The following is a 21,996-nucleotide window of genomic DNA, read 5'->3' on the forward strand; positions in this document are numbered from 1 at the left end:
AATGTTCCTCAGTGAGCAAAAGCACAACTTTCATAGTTTTTTATTATGAATAATGAATGAAAGGTTGGGCTGCACGGTGGCGCAGTGGTTAGCGCTCTCGCCTCACAGCGAGAAGGCCCCGGTTCAAATCCCGGCTGGGACCTTTCTGTGTGGAGTTTGCATGTTCTCCCCGTGCATGCGTGGGTTTTCACCGGGGACTCCGGCTTCCTCCCACCGTCCAAAAACATGCCTCATAGGTTAATTGGTGACTCTAAATTACCCCTAGGTGTGGATGTGAGAGTGAATGTGTGTGATTGAGGCCCTGAGACAGACTGGCGACCTGTCCAGGGTGTACCCCGCCTTCGCCCATCAGTAGCCGGGATGGGCTCCGGCACCCCCGCGACCCCGAAAGGGACGAAGTGGTCTGGAAGATGGATGGATGGAATGAAAGGTTTATTGTTCATGCCTTTTTTTTTACAAGGAAACATAGATTAGCTCTTCTTTAGGCTTGAACAATTGGAACACTTAAGGTCAGGTTCACTCATGAGGTTAACGTCTGCATACACTAAATGAGTGAAAGAAAGAGTTAAACCCTGAAGGAACTTTGTTTTAGTGTTTTACAGATTCCTACATTTAACCATCCTAACTAAACGCGGCCCCACCCCTCAAACTGATAACACACAGCTGTGATGTTGCTTCAGTAGAATCTGCTGCATCAGCAGATTCTCAATCCAGGGTGTCTACAGACTTATAGAAGTCCATCATAAGACTTTATAAGACCATTCAAAACCAAATTTAAGACTGTCTGTTTAAATAAAATGAACAAGTCTAATTTATGGAACATACATACAAAAATACAACATATTAATGTAACATCCTTTGCAACATACAGTGTACTAACACTGGAAAGAGTAGCCTCTATTTCACACTGAAGCAGGAAAAGCAGTGAGGAGAGATGGAGATGTACACAGTCTTTTTAAGCCACATTGACACAAAGTACTGCACAATGTGTCCGTGCTGCTGCCATTACTACACTGGAACACTTAACAATACAACGAAAGGCTGGTAAAAATGGATGAGGTAGCACCGCGTCTCTAATCAGCAGTCTTAATTCTTAGCTTTTTGTTTCGTTTTTTTTCTCGACTTTCTTGTGAAGTCACATCACGTCAACGTGAAAATGAAAACCTATTCACCCGGAATTTAAGATACTTCTTAAGGCCTGATTTCAGTTGAATTAAATTTAAGACTTTTTAGGTCTTAAATCCTAACACAGGAGCGACAAACTGACCTAATCTCAGCACAAAAGCCTTTAGGACACGTGTCAAAGTCAAGGCCTGGGGGCCGGATCCGGCCCTTCGGTAATTATATCCGGCCCTCCAGCTCGTTTTATGTTATTCATGTTGTCTGGAGCTTATTTCTAACTTTCTATATAACTTTCTTAAAACTAAATTTCTATATTCAAAATTATGTTAAAAAGTTATGGTTCTAAAGTTTTAAAAATGTGCATTCTGCTAGCTCTTTGGACTATTCTGGCATTTACCAAGATGTTTAGGCTATTTTGGAGTTTAGCTAATATTTCAGCTACACGCTAGCTGTTTTCACTAATTTAGGCTTTTGTTTAACTTTTGTTTAGATGTTTTGGAGTTAGGCTAATATTAAGATGCTAAATGATTTGACTAATTTAGGCTTTTTTTTAGGATATTTTGAAGTTTAGCTATTTTTTTAGCTACATGCTTTTTAAGGCTAATTTGGTATTTAGCTAATATTTTAGCTAGCTATCAGCTTCAGCATTTTTAACTATCAATCAGCATATTCAGCGGCCAATTTCAGCTTACAGCATTCACACTAGCATTATCACAGGTAATGCTATATATCTAGTTCATAATTATGTTAAAAAGTTACGCTTTTTAAAGTTTTAAACATGTAGTTTTCAAGTGTTCAATAAAAGTTTATCCTGTTCGGCCCGCGACCTAAGGTGTGTTTTAGATTTTGGCCCCTTGTGCGATTGAGTCTGACACCTTTGCTCTAGGATGTTGTTCTGAACGCAGCGGCAAATTTAAGCATACTGATCTTCATAAAGGGTATCAGGGTGGACTGCTTGATGAATGCAGGACAGTGTGTGTGTGTGTGTGTGTGTGTGTGTGTGGAACTTACACATTGTGGAGAACACACCAACCACAGTGAGGGTCTCTGGAGCCCAAACACTCCCCACAAGTGGTGTACTGCTCGCAGCTCTCCACAGGAACTCTCACCACCTACAGAGAAGAAAAAAAAGCAGAGATGAGAGTCAGCTGAGGTGATTATCAAATCACAAATGGACAGCAGTCGTCTTCATCAGGGAGGAAGAGTTTGGTGTCCTGCTGTCTGCTGAGCGCTTCCAGGCTTAGCGGCGTGTGACAGCCTCTAGCCTCGTGGTGCATGCTGGGACACCTGACGGGTAACACTGCTTTGATTGACAGGTGACCTCAAAAAAGCCAATAGTAGGGGGGCAGCAGTGGATGAGAGGGAATTCAAGGGTTCACGAGACCTTGTAGTGTTAATATGAGCCAACTGTTCGCGTGAGTGTTAGTCTCAGCGAGCCGCCCCTGATGGGCTGCAGATGTCGACTACAAAACGAGATGGAGGGACTGAGGTTAGCTCTGCACCCCAGTTCAGGGTGACGACAGATGCTTCACAACACAGCTGGAGGGGGGGCTGAAAGTGTCTCAGGACCCTCACAAGAGATCAAAAGTGTCTCGAGGTCTGACAGACGGATAGCGAGCACATGCACAGAAAACTTGAGTGCAGCAAAGTGGGCGCATGTCTTTGAAGAACACATGTGTTTTTAGGTGTCAGCACCAGATCCAACTTTTCCTCACCAACCGGACCAAAGCTCAGGGGACGCGTCTCCCCTTTTTATGATGTGAGGGTTTCTGCGTGAGTGAGAACAAGTATGAGTGAGTCCCCAGAACTCCAGGGGAAAGTTTTACACTTTACTAAGACGATCTTATCAAGATCGGACACAAAAATGCTTTTCAGGAGAAAGATTCTAAGAAAAAGCGGCAAAGTCACGCAGCTCTGATGTGTTACGTCTGGTTCACACTGGACGCACACCAGTGGTTCAGAGAATCGGGGTCATCTACAGAACGTCTGGTTCCCACTGGACGCGGAAGCGTCGTGGAACGGAGACCGCTATCAATCGGCATCAGGCGCGGAGTGCCGCAGTCCTCCGAGGAACGCCTGGTTCACACTGGATGCAGAAGCAGTGCGGAATAGAGGCCGCTACTATTTGGCACCACACGTGGAGTGCTGCGGTCCTCCGCGGAACGCCTTGTTCACACTGGACACGGAAGCACCGCAGAAGGGAGGCCGCTACAAATCGGCACCAGGCGCGGAGCGGTGCGGTCTTCTGCGGAACACCTGGGTCACACTGGATGTGAAAGTGAAACAAAATAGAAGCTGGTTCTATTCTGCACCCTTGTTAACCTATGGTGTGGTTCACACTAGAAGCGAAGCGCCGCGGTCCTCCATCCTCGCGCCGTGCAGCTGATCGTTTCGCCGTCTGGTCTATTTTGGTTTCGAGCTGCGAGCTATGTCCGCGTCAATTCTGGCAAGAAGTTACATCAAGATACATGAGAAAATCCGGTTTTAAAATATAAACAATTTTTTACAATAAAACATTGCAATAGACAAATATAATCATGTTTTTGTATCTAAACAGACTGTAGAGATGAAAATAAACATAATCACAAAACGCACAAAAACAAGCACACACACTTCTCTCTGTGTGTCTCAACAGATAAAGTAAAGAAGTGTAGGCCTACTAGCTAGTAGTAGTAAGCTTGTCCAGTGTGAACCTAGCGTCTTTCTCTGTTTACAACAGGCTCAGAAATGAGCCTTCCAGCAGCCTCTGCCAATGAAAAGTGCCAGGACGTTTTTATGCAATAAAAGTGTATGAAATAAGTGAATACAAACAGAAAAGTTTAATATATGAAAGCTTGAAGGTAAAAACATAAAACACAGTACAACTTAAATTAAAAACCTAAAGACAAAAGTCTATGTTAACACACATAAATGCACTTCCGTGTGCAAAACTAAGTGAATTTTAGTCCATTAAGTCTGTTTTGGGGCTTTACGTACAAAACGCATAGCTGTGGAATCCACTTTAGCACCTGAGGCACCGGCGGTGGCGCTTAAACATAAAATCTTTAACATATTGTAACTCATCAACCGTTAACACAATTATTCCAGCAGATTTTGAAGGAGAAAGTTAGAGTAAACCAAAGAACATAAGGACTAGAGTGCCAGTGTTAAAGGGTTACATCATTTGAACGTTGACCAATAAGGGACTCTGGTTTGGTAGTGATGTATGGATGGCGTCCCCATATCAATTCACGGAAGTATCAAGTGTTTGAAAATTGATCACAAAGGAGAGATTAATAATTGTGCCCGACTGCAATTCTATGACAAAAAGTCTTCCATATGTTGGAATGGAGATGTGACAGAAACAGTCTGGACCAAGATTCACCAGATTTGCACCAATTTGACTTTCCGCACTAAACCACTTTCAACTGTGACTACATGATGCACTGGAGTGACCAATGTGAACTCCATGCTAAAAGGAAGTCAAGAATTCCCCCTTTAGTGGATTCCTGAAAGCGCATCACATGACCAGTGCTGTCCTTAAAATCAAGGGTACGCAACCCTTGGGACGCTGTACCGGACGCTGTACCGGCCCTCGGGATGCTTTCAGTACCAGTACCCTAACCATATCCCGGAACTGGTTTGCAGTGGGTACCAGAGGTTGGGGACCTGTGATTTAATGGTACCAGCCAATTCATCGAAAAACAACGACTTGGGGGCACCAAAAACGTCAAAAAAGTGATGCGGAAGGGGCCTTAGCACAACGTCAATATGTGGTAGGTTGGGAGTGAGAATGTGTTGGCCGAGTGTTGAATGCATCTATTTTATAAATCTAACAGCCTATTGGTTATTCTACTTGTTAACCTGCATGTGAAGGATGTTGTGCTGTGCTGGAAGGATTCTTTTGCTTTTCTTGACATGCCACCAGGAGAAGGTGCAGAAGTATGGGAACTTAGGACCTTCTCATGCTACGCTCACGCCAGACTTTTCCCACGTCTGCAAAAAGATGTTATGATTGACAGATTAAACTAATCCTAGATTGAGTCTTTTCTGTAACCTAGGGAACCAAAATTCTAATAAATGAAGGGTCTCTACAAACTAGCGGCAGATTTGGTGGCGGTAACAAACCGACACTGGTCTCCTCGCGAGAAGTCTTACTCTGGCTTGGTGTCTGCTTCTTTTATTCTAAAGTATATGTTTTACTTTGACACCTAGTATGTATGTAGTATTAAGTTAAAAAGAAGGTCGCCTGTGTTTAATGTCACCTCATGGATCCTCAATGCCCTGAAGCTCCTAAGTCTAAGTGGAGAGATGATACAAAGCGCTCCTGACGTGGAACACCACCACACTTCTATCACTCATTTTCTTTTACCTTAAGTACATGTCTGCTGGCTTTCTTTAAACTCTGTGCTCCCAGCGCTTGACCACAATCATCATCCTTCCAGCAGCACCTCATTCATTCAATGGTTTATGGACAGAAAAAAGCAGTTGGTTCTGCAGCCAATACAGAAGTCAGTACAGTAGCTTTTACGCTGGCTTCAAGCCCAGAGAAAAAAAGACAGATGAAATGATGCAAATGAGTGAGGGAGGGGGTCATCTACTGGAAGTGCAGGCTGGATGGATGAATAGAGGAAGAGTGTAATTGAAGACACACACGAGGTGAAATGGCAAGGACATTGCTCTGAGTAGATGGGATATGGTGGCAGACGGCGGCTATGCGTTACTGTCAAAGCCAGCGCGGGTCTAGTTCTCGCCGAAAGAAGTGCTGAAATGGAATAAGGCACCGGAGTGTATTTGATTTTAAAAGGAGAGGCGAGGAAGAAAAGGGGTGTGAATGAAGGAACAGATGATGGATGTGCGGATGAGGCGAGAGGCCATCCAGTCCAATCTCTTCTATATACTTTGATTTAACAGCATAAAAATGGAAAATGGACGGACGGGGAGAAAATCGGTGTTTCCAGTATCATTACAGATGCCAACCCGTTTTTGCCATAAATCATTATGACTGTGATTAAGGACCTTGGCAAACATAAATCATGCTAAAATTATAAGTCCTTGTTGAGTTGGCATAATCTTATCACTGCCCTGTGTAACGACAGACTTGGCCCCTTTCCCAGCCAGCAAGGCAAAGAGGGGCCCATATGGTTTAAGAGTGGGCAGAAAATGTGGGCCCCAATTGGGCTTGTCCGCAGTTCCTGTGGTAGCCCCACCTGTGTTTGCCCACTTTAGGCTAAGTGGGGACTCAGTGGGTTGGTTGGCTCGCACCACTCCACTGTACTAAGCTAGCGAGCGCCGCTATTTCGAGTTAGCGAGCTCCACTGTATCAAGCTAGCAAGCTCTGCTGTCCACCAACCAGGTGGCTATGCAGTGAGCCAACCCACTGAGTGCCCACTTAAGCCAATGTGGGCAAACACAGGTCGGGTCACCACAGAAACTGTGGACAAAGCCACTCGGGGCCCACATTTTCTACCAACTTTTAAACCATGTGGGGCACACTCAGCCTTGCTGGCTAGGGTGTTGAAAATGATTCTGGGGTTGGTGGCGATCCTCTACAGACTGTTGTGAGCCACAAAGCTTTCGAGGTGGAGCTGGGCCCTACAGTATCATGGCTGCTTCTCCCAGTCTGGATATAAAATACTCGGAGCTGTGAAAGTATTATCTGCAAGGAGATCCAAAAACGGTGTGGTTGCATGAGTGCTGGGAATACCGCCTAACCACAGATGCACTTCCTCCCCCCTCCTGCCTCTCTCGATGGCTCTTTTAATGAAAGCCAATTCCACACAATGCGCCACATTACTCCTTTAAATGACCTTATAAAGCAGGTCCCCCCGTCTCCTTTCTCCTGCCTCTTCCTTATTTACAACAGCATCTGCTGCTGCTGTTCTGATCCATCTCTATCCCCTCCTTCTCGTCGACTGTATTTGCAGCTCTACGACATCTCTCGGTTTTAAACTTTCACTTTTCTTCTCCAATCTGTTTAATAGAGCGCCGTCACCTGCCTTTAAACGTCCAGCTAACAGGCTTTGCAACGGTCGGCCCCAAAGCCCAGAGGAACTGTAAAGCTTTCAGCGTTGCCTTTCATTGGTTGTAAACTTTAAAGACATAAAAGGACCGGCCCTGTTGTGGGCTCTTTTTTCTTTTAAACATTCAAACAGCGAGAGTCGACAGATGAAACAGGGGAGGAGGGGAAGGAGCACATATTTCTGCCACAGGAAAACCTCCTCCTCAAGTTATGCTGTCTGGTTGCCATCAATGACAAATCATTGTTTGGTTTCATTTATGTTTAGCTGTGGCTTGAACCTTTGGAGTCATAAATTAGTAAAACTCTGCTGCAGCAGAAAGGACAGCTGAACCTCTTAAACCTTTTAAAGGCTCAGATGAAAAAGAGACTAATTGTAGGGGTGTGCTTTGGCAAGAATCTGGTGATACGTATCCCGATATGTGCGTCGCGATACGATACATATCGCGATGTATTCCAGGCTCTACTAGAGCAATTTTTCACTTTTTTGTACCCATACCAAGTAAAAACTAAGTACTACATGTTTAATTTGTACAAAATTTGCAAGGTTGACTGAACATTAAACACAAGCTAGTTCTGGTGAGATCTTGTTATTGTTTTGGTCGTGGTGTAGAGCTGCTCAAAGAGGCTGTAAGAGTGTACTGCCAACCAGCGAGCTCCGCTGTAGCAAGTTCAGATGTAGCAGATGTTGTGGTATAGAAGGACGTGAGTCAAAAAACAGAACCTTCCTACCCTCACCTTAGGCTCTACGACTGAAAGGATAAAACCAGATCCACGGTCAAACTTCTGGAGACGGATGGATGACCACCACAGTCCCAAACCTTTCCAGGTTAAAGGAAGGAATTTCAGGAACCATCAGTCGGTTTACAACTTCTGCTGGTTTAATCTAGGTTGGCAGCAAAGAGCCTTATCCAAGAAAAAAAAATCAATAGCTGTTCTGCCGTAAATGCTCCAGGATGACAAAGAAACTGACGTGAGAAGTCATTAAAGTTGACAAACTAAACTGGACTCTGCTTGTCGGGGTGAGATTGTTGCTGCAACCTGATCCAGCTTTGGCTTTAATTATAAAGAAGCTAAACTTTAGCTGTTACAGCATGTGTCTCCCAGTGAGTGAGGCATTATGGGAGTTTGTGTGACGGTAAGGCCTTATAACAAAGCATCTGTGCATTGACTGGATTGTAAGGAGCTTAAGAGATCAATGACAAACCAGGGTAGGCTCGATGTGATTGGAGATGCACTATAGGAAAAACGACGGGAACACAGGAGCGGAGGACTGAAGACGAGCAGAAAGGCTATGAAGTTAAAGTATTTGTGATTTCCTGTTTTCTCCCACTTAAAGCTCTGAATGTTACTTATCTACTCCGCCAGTCGCAATATGTTCTTATCTCTCACATCGTCTATTGCGTGCACTTTTGTTGTCTTATTTTCTGACACAAGTTTCCATCTGCTTGATTTTTATCTTATCTCTGAAATACAGTTTGGATCTTTTCATCTGCGACAAAACCAGACACGACGTGTGTTGGTGTGTGAGTTTCGTGAGCTTGAAGGCAACACAGACGACAATTCGCATTCTCTGAAGGAACCGCAAGTGAAAAACAGATTCATGGATCATAGGAAGTTCTGTAGGATGGAGCACTAACAGATTCATGGTAAATCTTACAACACCAAAGACACTAAAATCAAGCAGCAAAAGATTTCTCCTTTGAAACTTGGCTCCATGTTTGTGCTGCCATCAGAGAGCTGAATAGTACAAACTAAAAAAAGTACAGCAGTGAATCTGCAATGAAACAGCAAAGAGTAGAACCAAAAAAAGGATAAAGTAAGAAAAACAACTTTAAGAAAAGAAGGATGTGGGCCCTCAGAGCTCTTCATCACCCTCCTCTCCTCACGGACATTCTCATTTACTCCCCCAAAAGGAGCTGGTCTCAAACAACAGGTCAATAGACTCCCAAGTCTGTGTGGCCATTTGTTCATTAGAAGCTGTCCCTCAGAAGCAGAATGAGGACGCAAAGATGAAAACGGAGACAGGGACAAATGATGGAGGAAGTCAATAAAACAGAAACAGAGGAGCGGAGCAAAGACAATGCAGAGGCGGGAAAAAAGGCAGAAAGAGGTAAATGTGGCCGGCTAAGGTGGAGGGGCCTTGGGGTCTTCTAATTAAGTGTGGAAGGGAGAGACCGTCCACCTGGTAAATGACTCTGTCACTTTAGTAAATGGACTCGCTGAGAAGTGAGGAGCACACGGCTGGCATTTCCATCAGCAGGTACACAGGCTGCCAACCATCAGACGCTCTCAGAGCCAATGTTGACTTTTCTGCTCCGCGTGAATATCTGCCTTTCAGAAACTAAGTTGATGCAGATGTTTACAGCTCAGTTCACCTGCACACAACTGTCTTTAAACAGTTGGTTATACTGAGGAGTTCTAAAAGCAAACCCTGTTTGGGGAAATCTGCATTATCTGTTTTTACAATAATGAATGTTTTTAGTCGGTAAAACTCCTCACTGCACACCGTCTAAACTTTACTCGGACATAAGAACAAGAACATCTTTCTCTCCTTCAGCTCAGAGTTCAAACCTTCATAAGTCCGGTATCAGAGAATGAAGATCGTCTTTACAAGCTCGACGGACAGGAGACGCAGCACGGAGGAAGTTGATTGACAATAGTCTACAGCCTATCAGGTTGCAGAACACCTTATAGAGAATTAATACTGACGTTTTTGTTCATCTCTACAAATGCAAGACTTTTGCAATTCTATGGCTGCAAAATGTTCCCACCAATTATATATACAAATATATGATTTTGTCTCATTAAGAGCTAGGACCAAGAAATACTGAAATATGTTTAAGATTAGTTACAACTATTTTGCTCCTGATTCTTTTCATTAGGAAAAACTTGATTTAAGACTCAAAAGCTCAAATTGCTCTGAATTTTTTAAATACATTTTATTACAAAGTTTAATAAATATTGACAAGTTACAGTTGCATTAATTGTTATTTTTTTGGAGACAAAAATGTTGATTTTGTAATATTAATAATAGTATTATTTTGTATAAAGCACCTAAATTATCTGTACAGACCTGTGCAGAAAATGTATAAAGGAATGGATAGAATAGACCAGGGGTCAGCAACTTTCAACACTGAAAGAGCCATTCGGATCGATTTCTGGCCAACCGGAACTCAGTTGGAGCAACAAAGTCTTCACTCACCTTTAGAAAAATAAGATACTGATTTATATTTGTTTTGCTACTGACACGATACATTTAAATAAACAATTGTGTTTTTTTGGCATAAATAAAACCTAAACGTGAAGAGAAAATAGCTTTTTATTCAAAATATGGAATAGTTTATGACTTTTGACAGAGCTTTGTATGACTTCCTTTAAAAATAAAAGACATCCTGCACCACAGGATCACGTCAATGCAGCAAATGCAGAAGGAAGTGTAAAGTCATCAATGACTAAAAAACTGTTTATTTCACTGTTTCTGGTGCATTTTAGCCACAAATTCATAAATAAAACCAACAAAAACTAAATTAGAGCTTATTAAGTAACCCCCACCTTATATTAAAACCAACGAGACACTTTAAATCCTTGAATTTTTTCAGAAAAATAGAAAATATACTTTATAATCCAGTGGATTATATTTAATGTAGCTTTAATTCTGATTGTGCCTATTGACAATACATTGATTTTCTATGACAAATGAAGTTTGAAATAAAGTTCAAATGTGCCAGTATGATGTTAATAAACTACGCAGGATTGATGGATTAATGGAGAATTACGGCTACCGTTGTTAAGATCCTCACTCAACGATTCCAACTGTATGTGAATGAGTTAAATAAACTACGTTAATTCAACTGTACTACTTCCTTTTTGCTCTGCAGTTACTTTTTTTAATTAAAACATTTTATTTTAACCGGAGAGCCACAATTAAGCGGTAAAAGAGCCACATGTGGCTCCGGAGCCGCAGGCTGCAGACCCCTGGAATAGACTAACAAACAAATGCTTACAAAGCTATGCTGTGTATTATTTCAAACTCAGTATTAAAAGCAAAGTTAAAAAAGTAGGTTTTAGTTTTTTGGAGCTGCTGCAGGATAAGTACTAGATTTTAGAGCATCTATAAAAATATCTACTTAATGCAATTGTGTTTTCATCACTGTAATTAAAATGAACTCCAATTAGGCTTATAAAAACAAAACAAACAAAAAAAAACAAAGCAAAAAACAAGTATCTATGCATCTACTGTATGTAAAAGTTAACATTTTAAACAAATTTCTCCCTTTTTGACGAGGAACTCCTCGTTTCTAGATTTTGATCTCTCATCATATGACTTTTTTTAGTTAAAACTACTGGCTGCATGGACAACTGAAAGACAATGAATGTTGTTTTTCAATGTTTAGGCGACCTCTTTCTGCAGTGAACAATTGAGATCTGGGAAATCTCTACTTTCTGTCAACACAAAGTCCTTGTTTGTTGCAAGCAGCTGCGGGTAACTAGCAACCTTTTTCTGGAGCCTGTCACATTCTAGTTTGTTTTATATTTACCTAAAAATAATCTTCAACCAGCTCTTATCTGAACCTCAGCCCAGTTGTTTGGGATCTTGTATACATTCCTCTGTTGCATGAGAGCAAACATGACTGGATTGGGAATTCGGTTTCAGCTCAGGCCCTTCATGGGAGCTGAACTGGAGTTCTGTGGTATTTTGGGATCTCACCAGAACATCCTTTGCTTCAGCAGTTTTAGAAACGAATGTCAAATTTAAAACATGGAAACCTAACAGATCTCTGCATACCCAACGCATTCTCACTCCCAACTTGTCATATATCGACGTATGGTTCCGCCCCCTTCAGGTCACTTTGTGATGTTTTGAGTGTCCCCAAACTTGTTTTTTGACGTACTGGCTGTTCCCATTAAATCAACCCCCAGGCAACAAACCAGCACCGGTCCGAAGGGCTGCTTGGTACCAGGCCGCTAATCAGGGGTTCCCAAGCCTCGGGTAACCAGTACCCTAGCCGGGTACCGGTTCTGCGTCCAATACAGCGTCCGGTACCGCGTCCCGAGGGTTGGGGACCCGTGATTTAATGGGAACTGCCAGCACATCAAAAACGACCCAAAATGTCAAAAAATGACACGAAGGAGGCCTGAACGTCCACATATGACGAGTTGGGAGTGAGAATCCGTCGGCATATCCCAATGGCCTCCTCTTTGTGTTCATCATGAGCTGGTTGTTCTGCATGTGATGTTCTGTGAAATGACAGGAGCTAATGACGCTAGCAACTGTTGCTAAGGACTTTTCTGATGACCAGATCCAACGACAAAAGAAAATGGAAAAATGTAAGCATAAAGGAAGCTGAAACATCACAAAGCAAATACAAATCCATCATCAGATAAGCGTGGACATGCAGAAGATATTGCTTGGTAGACATTGAACTCTCATATTAAGGCTGGGGCCGCAAAATAGTAACCTGGTATAGTATCAGTACATGGCCCGCGGGCCGGCACTTTGAGACTCCTGATTCAGTGTATTTTGAAGTTGTATCCTGATACTGATTTGTCAAAAGATAAACAGGATAAAAGCAGAACTGCTTTTCTCTCTATTTTAAAACCACTAATACATTTTTGACAACAAAGAGGTGAACACAGTGGTTTACATTTAAGTGAATACAGTATGAGATGCTCCATACTGCGCGATACAACTGTGACACAGCTGTGAAACAAACACGGAACCCTAATGATATGGACATGATGCAGAACAGAGGCGGACTTTCAAACTCCAGGTCTGCAGAATCGGTCAAGCCCCAAGCCTGTTGTATCCTGTGTTCCTCCATAAAGCAGCTCAACAGGATCTGTCAGGCTTCATGCCTTCGATTTTGAGGAGAGCCTTTCCACTTGAAGAGTGGAGTCTCCTGAGAAGAAACTGTTGCTTCTCCAAAGCCGTTTCCCCTCCCGTCTTTAACGGTTAGAATGGAATACCCGGGCTGCTACAGCTTTGTCTCTTCTCTAACGTCTGACGGTCAAACGCGAGGTGAAAAACTGCTTCCCCCGTTTGTTGCTTCATGAGGGGGTCTGACAAACTCGCCGCGCGTGAATCCACTAAAGGAGTTTGATCTAAATTCCAAACAGTCCCCGTGCGCTCATGCGAAAGCGGCGCTTCATTGTTCTGCTCAGCGTGGCGCCCGGTTCAAGCACGAGGTGCAGTACGGTCCGTCTCCGAGCGGCGTCGTGGGCCGCAGTGGCGTTTGATTGGCTTCATCGCGTGACCTTGGGTCAGAGTCGCATCCTTCTGCTCCAATCACTGTCAAGCAACAGGACGACCAGCTGTACGGCCAATTGATGGTGATTAAGAAGAAAAGAGGGAAGAGGGGGAGAAAGAGAAACCATTAACCTTCCTATCCATCTCCAGCCCTCCCCTAACTGTATCAGCCTCCTCCATCACCCCTTCCTCTGGGAGAAGACGTGGAGTCAAACGGAGAAAGATGAGAGAAAGGCAGACCTATTTAGTGGCAGCTAGACTTCCATTAAGACTGATAGCATCTCGCGCAAGACAAGTGTCTGAGCGCACTTTTGTGAAGAACACAATTAAGAGAAAAAGACGATGGGATAAGTGAGACTGCTCCTTCCTGTGCAGTGATTGGTCGATCTCTTCTTCAAAGGGATAAAAAGACTTCTGGTAGTTTTTCTGCTTCGGCTAAACTAAAGATAAAGACTGCAGAGACTTTCTGTTGTTGTTACCTAATCAAATTAATATTTTTTTATGCTACATTCACATTTATTCTTCGGTAATGCGCGTTCAAGCGACCACTTTCAATGAGAAATCTCTGAAAACGTCTGTATGTGCCATGGACGTTTATTATCACTGGACAGACGTCCCACATAGAAAATACCTTACCTTCGGCTCTCGCGATATTAGGCCAAATCCGGCCTCCTGATATGTGCACCTCCATTTTGAAACCCGACGACAGTGATTGGTTTGAGTCAGGTTTTTAAAAGGAACCAGCTCAGTGTACGCTCTGAGACTGGAAGGTCATGAGTTCAAATCCAGGCCGAGTCTTACCACAGACTCTAAAAATGAGACCTAATGCCTCCCTGGTTGACACTCACCATTAAGGGGTTGAACTGGGGGTTAAACCACCAAACGGTTCCCGAGAGCAGCTGCGTCTGCAGCTCACCGCTCCCCCAGGGGATGGGTCAAATGTGGAGAACAAACTTTGCACATCGAGGTGCGTGACAACTAATGGGAGTTCACTTACAGTCGCCAATCATGAGTTGTTGGAAGTCCACACCCCTTCAGCAGAAAACGACTTGGAAGAAGCTGTCAATCAAATGTTGGAAGTGGGCCCAGTTTATAACTTGCGTTAAAAACAAATATCTTTAAAAAAAATTAGGGTTAGAAAACATTTTTTTAAGAAAAATATTTTACAGCAAGAATGGATATTCTGACTAATAGAATGACTATTTCTCAATAGAAGTCGATGGGATTTTGACCTTACAAGATACACTACTACACACATGACAATCCATACCCTTTTCGTGACTCATGACGTCCTGTAACGTGGCAGTATGAAGCCGTAAGGGAACCCCAAGACAAACCTGGGCTCCTCCTAACCCTTGTGCTAACCTAGCTATATTAACATCGGTAGTGGGCTCATTTGGACCCCACAAAGCAGCACACTCAACTTTTTTTTTCTTTCTTTCAATGATTTTTGATTGTTACTGGTGTCTGTCCACCTTCATCCACGTTTGTCATGGGATGGATAACACGTCAATGTAAGGCTGGGGTCATATGGGCCCCATAGGATAGCATGAGGGTTAAGACACAGTCCTAAAACCTTATGGATTAACCCACTATATTGGTGAATAGCTTTAGCAAACAAACAATGCTCGTACTTTTGTGCAGGTCCATCTATAGAACGGATGAAACTTTCCTACTATGATTTTCCATCTTTTCCTAACAGCTCCTGCCATTGAACCCTTCGTCCTCTGCATCTTTCTCCCTCCTCCTTCCCTCCATCCAAGAACTTTCATTTTTGGTCTTTCTCCACTATCTATCAGTTCTATGACTTGAGCTTTCTTTCATGTTAGATAAAATAACTGCACACTGGAAACTATTATTCCTGTTTTTAACGTGAATCAAACTGATAATTCAGCTCAATCCATGTGATTTTGATGGATAAATGTTGGTCTTTTGGACCATTTTCCCCAACTATCACGGATGAATTTATCCAGAGGTAACATTATCACTTTCTAAAGTGTATTTTTGATCAGGCTTTCTGCAGATAATAGAGCCCTCATTGCCTTTTCCTTTAAAAGGAACAAGCGATGGTTTCTGAACGTATTCAGTTCCATATAGAAGCGTGCAGCGGAGCATGACGAGCCCTATTGTTAAACACACACAGTAAGAGCTCAGTCTGGTGTTGAGGAGAGCTATGTAATGGTTTGAACTCTTGTAATTGAGTGCCACATACCTACATGGCTATACCCCACCGATCCAGGCGCCCCCTCCCTCACAAGTCACTGTACTCTTGTTTTCGCCTCGCTGCGCCAGGTCTATTAACATTTACATAACAATGACCAGCTCTTTGCTCAGTTTAGGACATATGAGCATCGCGGTCCGGCAGAAACTGAAACCGGAGAGCTCATAAATCGCACTGAAGAGGCCGTGTTTTCAGCAGCTCTGCTCCATGAAGAAAAGCTGAGAAAATAGTCGGTAAATCAAAGTACCTTTCTTCTCTGTTAACATCAGTTAAGTGCCAGAGGATTTTTCCTCAAAACTTTAATAAACCGCAGAAAAGGAATCTCCAGGAGACTGAGACCTGATTGATTAACTATCTAATTCCCTCAAATGTCAGTCTCCACCGGCACAACAGCTGCTTATTATGTATGTTGATGTCAGTCGGCGCTAATGTGTTTGCTGTCCAGACTGGCGGTAAAGCAGTGGTGCCCTGATCAACACAAACAGGAGGCTGATGTCTGACGAAACCAAAACAGCTTAATATCACCTGATGAGGTCGTGTTCTGAGTCCGACCACACAAAGACCGCCATGGTCGCCTCTGTTGGTGATGAGCTTGTAAAACGCTGTGAAAGTGCATGAGCGTGACGACCGGCTCCTTGGAGGGACGACAGTCTCAGTGACACATGAAGTGCACGCGCAAACATGCAGGAGCATCTTTGGAAACACTGATGTGCACGCTGTGACATCACGCTCAATCCAAATTCATTCCCTACCCCTCCAGCTTCTCCCTATTGCTCCTTTTTTTAAGGCTGGATATCCCTCCACTGGTAGGATGATCCAAGGAGAAATGTGTTTTATTTCACGTGGGTGTGAAGAAATGTAAGCAAGCAAGTTTATTTCTAAAGCACAATTCATACAATTCAGAGTGAAAATACACACAATTACAAAAGGAAATAAAAATCAGTTGATAAAAATATGAGTAAAATCATCAAATCAATAAGATTAAAGATCAGAAATTTAAAAATCATTAAAAACAAACATGCAATAGTTCCCATTTTAAAACGCATTGCTGAATAAGAACATTTTCAGGCTGGATTAAAATATTTTCAATATTTGACAGAAAACTCTGAAAAGCTGCCTCGCCATGTTCGGTTTTGACTCTTGGAACCTGAAGAAGACTTCTGCCTGAGGTTCACAGATGGGTTACGGAAGCGCCGTAGTTCCAGGTTCATTCCCTTCTTAACCATAGTGGTCCACACCAGGCGTGGAGCGCCGCGGAAGGTTTGCGCCATACAGCGGATCATTGCAGTGTCTGGTCTATTTTCTGTACGAGCCGCGAGCGATCCACGTCAACTTATGGAGACTTATGAACAAGCAAAGGTGTTTTAAACCCGATTCTCTGGACAACAAGAAGTCAGTGCAAAGACCTCAGAACTGGACCAATGTGTCATATTTCCTGGCTTTTGTCAATACTGGAGCGACAGCACTTTGAAGTTGTAGTTTTTTGATCGTTAGAGCAGTGGTCCCTCACCTTATTCAGGCCACGGACAGGTTTAAATTGGACAATATTTTTGCGGACCGGTCAGAAGTTGGCATTTTTAAGCTCACGCTTTAAGAAAATGTATTCTCAAAAGAAAATGCAAGAACTTTAGTTAAAATATTAGAAGATATTTTTTTATGCAGATGATGATTCAATGAAACAAAGTTTTTCATTTTTTGTATTTTTATTTCTTCGTTGGTTTCCTCACAAGGCACCTTTCAAAATATGTTCTATTGTTTGTTTTTTGTATTTAGCGTTGAGCTACTAGCTTAGCAATCTAGTTAGCCATGTATCCGGAAGTCTTTCAAAGTAAAACTTCCTTCAGGATCAGAGTATAAAACGAAATGGAAACATTAGCGCATTTATTGATTCATTTATTTGTTTTGTTCTGCAGCCCGGTACCAAGTGACCCACGGACTGGTTTAGAGAGAACGCTGTTACAATAGTCCAACCTACTGGACACAAATCATGGGTCAGTTTTTCCAAGTCAGGTCTGGACTCAATCTTTTTCATTTGGTGATGTTCTTTAGATGATAAACGGCTACTGATGTGGGAGAGGAGATGTGACCTTTAAATTTAACTCCTAGGCTTCTAATCTGATTCTTTGGTTTAAAAGAGGAATTCCAGGAGACACTTGATTATGTGGACCAAGGGCAATTATTTGAGTTTTATCTGAATTTACAAGAAGGCGATGAATAAAGTAAGTGATGACTTTTTGTTTTTTCAAGAATTTAAAGTTCTAAAACTGATGTTGTGGTTTTTCCAAGTGCTAGCAGCTTTGCGTTAACAAAGATGACCAGTGTCTTTTTAGGGAGAAGCCATAGAGATAAGAAATGAATTTGAATTCTGTCCTTAAAGCAGCATCCTCGCCACACAAACAAAGGCCGTCTCATGCATGCACACTAAAACACAGAATTCCCATTTTTCCTGTTTCCAAAACGCTCATTCTGTCTCCAAATGAAAGCTGTTTTCCCAGAGCAGAGATGAATATTCATGCTTCCAGCAATTAGGCCAGAGCTGCAGGCTGAAGCACCATCAAATGCAATAGCCGTCATCAGAGATATGAGGACGAGTGCGATTCAACTGGAGGCTGAGCATCATCAGACAGAGCGGATGGTGGACGTGCTGAAGACAAAGCTTTCCATTTTTCTGACCGTTATACCTGAAAGACGACCAGGAAAAAAAAAAAATCAAAAACCTGTTTTTTTTTCTCAAAAAATGCAGGACTCAAATTTAGAAAAGTTTTTTGAGGATCCTGCAAGCCTAAGGCGCCGGCGCAGACGCGTGCAGGCGAAGCTGCAGATGTGATAAACAACCGACATGCATGCAGGAGAGACAGCAACGGCGTGCAGCCGCTGCAGTCAGAAATAAACCGATCTAAATTTCCTGTAATAACACACTGTCTCATCAAACACAAACTCAGCAGGCCGTCCGCTCCTGCTGTCATATTCTCTATTGATAATAATGACAGTGATGAATATTGCTGGAACCAAGCGAGTCATAAATCATAGAGCTTTGCCCCCCGACTGCATCGCTGTGTGTGTGTGGATGAGTGGAAGTTGTTGTGAGCTATGCATCAGTGGATATGTCCACTGACACCTTAATGTGCTTGGCTTGTCTGGGAGAGCCCCACAGGCAAGCAGCTACACACATGAACATGAAGACACACAAAGACACACATATGGAAACCACCAGGAACGATGCTGCAGAACGTTTAAATCCACTGCTCCCAAACAAAACCTCGTACGCCTCATCCATTCTCCCAGATCCACAACTTTTCATGTTATTTTTTAAGTGTGTGTGTGTCAGTATATATTTGTGTGTGTGTCAAGAGTGGGTGGGCACAGCAGCAATACGAAGAGATAATTAAAAATATGGGAATGGGATCAGCAGAAGGCATTTGAGAGGGGAGGGCTCAATTTGGGTTTAAATGAAAACACTGGTGTGTGTGTGCACGTGTGCACGTGTGTGTGTGCACATGCACAGGAGTATCAGCTGAGAGAGGATTTTAAAAACGCGTAGATGGAGTGGGGGACACGCTGGGATAGATGGAGGACGGAGGATAAGAATGAAGCTGGGGTGGAGGGGGAAGAAGGGAATTGCCCCCTCCAGCCATTAGTGCTGGAAAGGGGGTTTAGCTTGGAGGTCTGGCAACCGCAGCCCCCCCATTCTACTTAACCCAAGCCGGCGACCCAATAATGGGGATCAAATACACGGCGAGATGAAGTGGCGTGAGCGGGAAAATGTATGATAGAGCTGCCACAAACGATTATTTTAATATCCGACTGATCAGCGATCATAGAAAAAACAGAAAGAGAGTTCAGTATTCTGATCCAACTGACTTTTTATTTATCTATTTGTTTGTTTTTACCACCACAAAAGTTGGCTACTTGTTAGCATTCTTTAGCTCTAAGTTAGCTGTTTTTGTTACGGTATCCTCTTATTTTCAACTAATTTTAACAAACATGTTCGTTTTTTTAAACCATCTAATTATGAGAGCGGCACGTCTGCGATTCCGTCTGGGCTGTTTTCCACCACGTCTGGGTCTAAAATAATCCGCTGATGCATCGTTGACACGATCAGCTGTTGTCGCCTGACAACCACAAAATGCGGTCGGAGATCGCCGTGTTGTGATCCGTTTTATTCGATTTTCAACATCTATGGCTATCAAGATCATTTTCCCATTATGGGATCAAGATCATTCTTAAAATGTCTTTTTTATTTTTTGTCTAATAAGTAAACTAACATGCATGCGCAATCAATGTTCTGGCACTCAATGTATGAGCCTGTGACCCCGAAGTTGTTTACAGGAGAAATTACTATTCAAGACAAGTCGTATTAAGGACAAAAGAAAAAAAAAGTCGTATTCAAGATAAAGAAAAGTCGTACTCTAGTAGTTCACTTTCAGCTTATCCCTTTCGGGTCACCACAGCGTAACAGCACCCACTGTTTCACATCAGTGATTGGCAGAGTTTTTACGCCGGATGCCCTTCCTGACACAACCCTGTACTTGAGGGGCACAGGGACCCAGTTAGGCAGCAGTGTCAAGGGTCTTGACTAAGGACCCAATCTGGGTGGGGATCAGTGGACAACCCTGGGAATCGAACCCAGGGCTCCTGCGTGCCAGCCCGTCACTGAGTGTGTCTTTTAGGACCGTGACAGGGGGAAGGCAGGGTTCACCCTGAACCGTTAGTTGTAGGACCACACTCTCTCATGCACGACCAGGAGCCATTCAGAGACACCAATGAAACATGTTTTTGGTGCTCAGGTAGAACAAAGAACATACAAACTCCACACAGGAAGGCTCCGGCCGGTATTTAAGGCTGGAGCTTCTCATTGTGATGCCAGAGCGTTCACCACTTCACCACCATGAATGAGTTAATTATAGAAACAAACTGATTTACATAAAAAGGGACTCTAAAACGGGATTTGAGTCAAGCTGTGGTTCATTTCAAACCAGACGAAGAGGCTCCCTGTTTACACCTGAACTTCCTGTGTCAGATGAAATGATATCTTCACATTTATAGCCTAGAAATGGTTTAATTGGAGCAAATACTGCTTTAATTGTGAAGCTTCTGCCTCCAACTTCAGACCCAGAGACATGAATCTGAAGCTTTTTAATGAAACAAGCCCTTTTGGACGTGTTCAATACCAGCATATTCACATCAAGTCTGACCCCCAGCACCACCACCACCTTCCCTCCATCTCTGCTTCCTTCACTCAGCGCACTAATGAGACAGAAAAATGAGGGAGCAGCTGGGCCAGGGGAGCCCCCCCCACCTCCTCCTCCTCCCCCTCTGTATCTTACTATCAAAGTGGAACAACCTTCACCAGCAGAGAGGCTGGTAATGAACGCACGAACACACACAACCTGCGACACCACGCCGTGTCCGCCTGCAACGTCTTCATTGACCAGCCGTGGAGGAAACGCACAGTGGACGGCGTAGAGGACAGTATGTTCAGAAAATTATTGATTTCAGTGGATGGACTCTGGAGGAAAACCGTCTCCAGACCGCAGCAGAACCGCTTCTTCAGAGAACTCACCTGTCTGTCGGTCAGGGTGTAGATCTGCTGCAGGTCGGGGCTGAACAGCATGTCTCTGAGTAAAGGACCTCCCCCCTCACTGACCGTCACCTTCTCGTAGAGAACAGCTGGGCGGTTTGGACTCACAGAATTCACCAGAATCTGCAGGAAGACGAGCAGGAAAACCTCATTTAGATCTCTGGATACACATCAATCTACTTCCTTTAAATGGCACAGAATAAACAACATTCATACTAAAATAGTGGATTATCTTTCACAATAAAAGTATTTTAAAAAAGAATGAAACAAAAAAACAACAACCTTGAAATCAGAGGTATATAACTCAATCACACAAGGGGCCAAAATCCAAAACACACCTGAGGATTTTTAAAACTTTAAAACTGGAACTTTTTAACATAATTAGGAACTACATATTTAGCATTGCCTGCAAATAGTGTGAATGCTAGCATTATTGCAGCAAGCTGAATTTGGCCGCTGAAGATGTTGAAATTGGTAGCTAAAAATGCTGGCATTGGTTCTTGAATAGCTAAAATTGATTGCTGAAAATGCTGAAATCTATAGCTAAAAATGCTGACATTGTTTGCTGAAAATGCTGAAATCTATAGCTAAAAATGCTGACATTGTTTGCTGAAAATGTTAAAAATTTATAGCTGAATATGCTGAAATTGATGGCTGAAAATGCTGAAATTGATAGATAAAAATGCTGAAAATTATAGCTAAAAATGCTGAAATTGATAGCTAAAAATGCTGAAATTGATAGCTAAAAATGCTGAAATTGTTTTCTGAAAATTCTGACATTGATAGCTGAAAATGCTGAAATAATAGCTAAAAACGCTGATGTT

The 21,996-nt window shown here is 42.9% G+C and overlaps 1 protein-coding gene across 5 annotated transcripts in view; it reads right to left on the reverse strand.

Moving 5' to 3' along the window:
* Window positions 1–21,996, reverse strand: part of LOC112144749 (plexin-A1) — a 267,901-nt gene that overhangs the window by 120,860 nt on the left and 125,045 nt on the right. For all 5 annotated transcript variants that reach the window (XM_024269482.2, XM_024269485.2, XM_024269483.2 and 2 more), the window contains exons 4-5: window positions 21,155–21,295; window positions 2,134–2,234 (exon numbers count right to left, since the gene is read on the reverse strand). In XM_024269482.2, coding sequence (XP_024125250.1) covers window positions 2,134–2,234; window positions 21,155–21,295 — 242 coding nt within the window. The remainder of the gene's footprint in view (window positions 1–2,133; window positions 2,235–21,154; window positions 21,296–21,996) is intronic.

Source organism: Oryzias melastigma, linkage group LG5, assembly GCF_002922805.2.
Source record: "Oryzias melastigma strain HK-1 linkage group LG5, ASM292280v2, whole genome shotgun sequence".
Classification (NCBI taxonomy): Eukaryota; Metazoa; Chordata; class Actinopteri; order Beloniformes; family Adrianichthyidae; genus Oryzias; species Oryzias melastigma.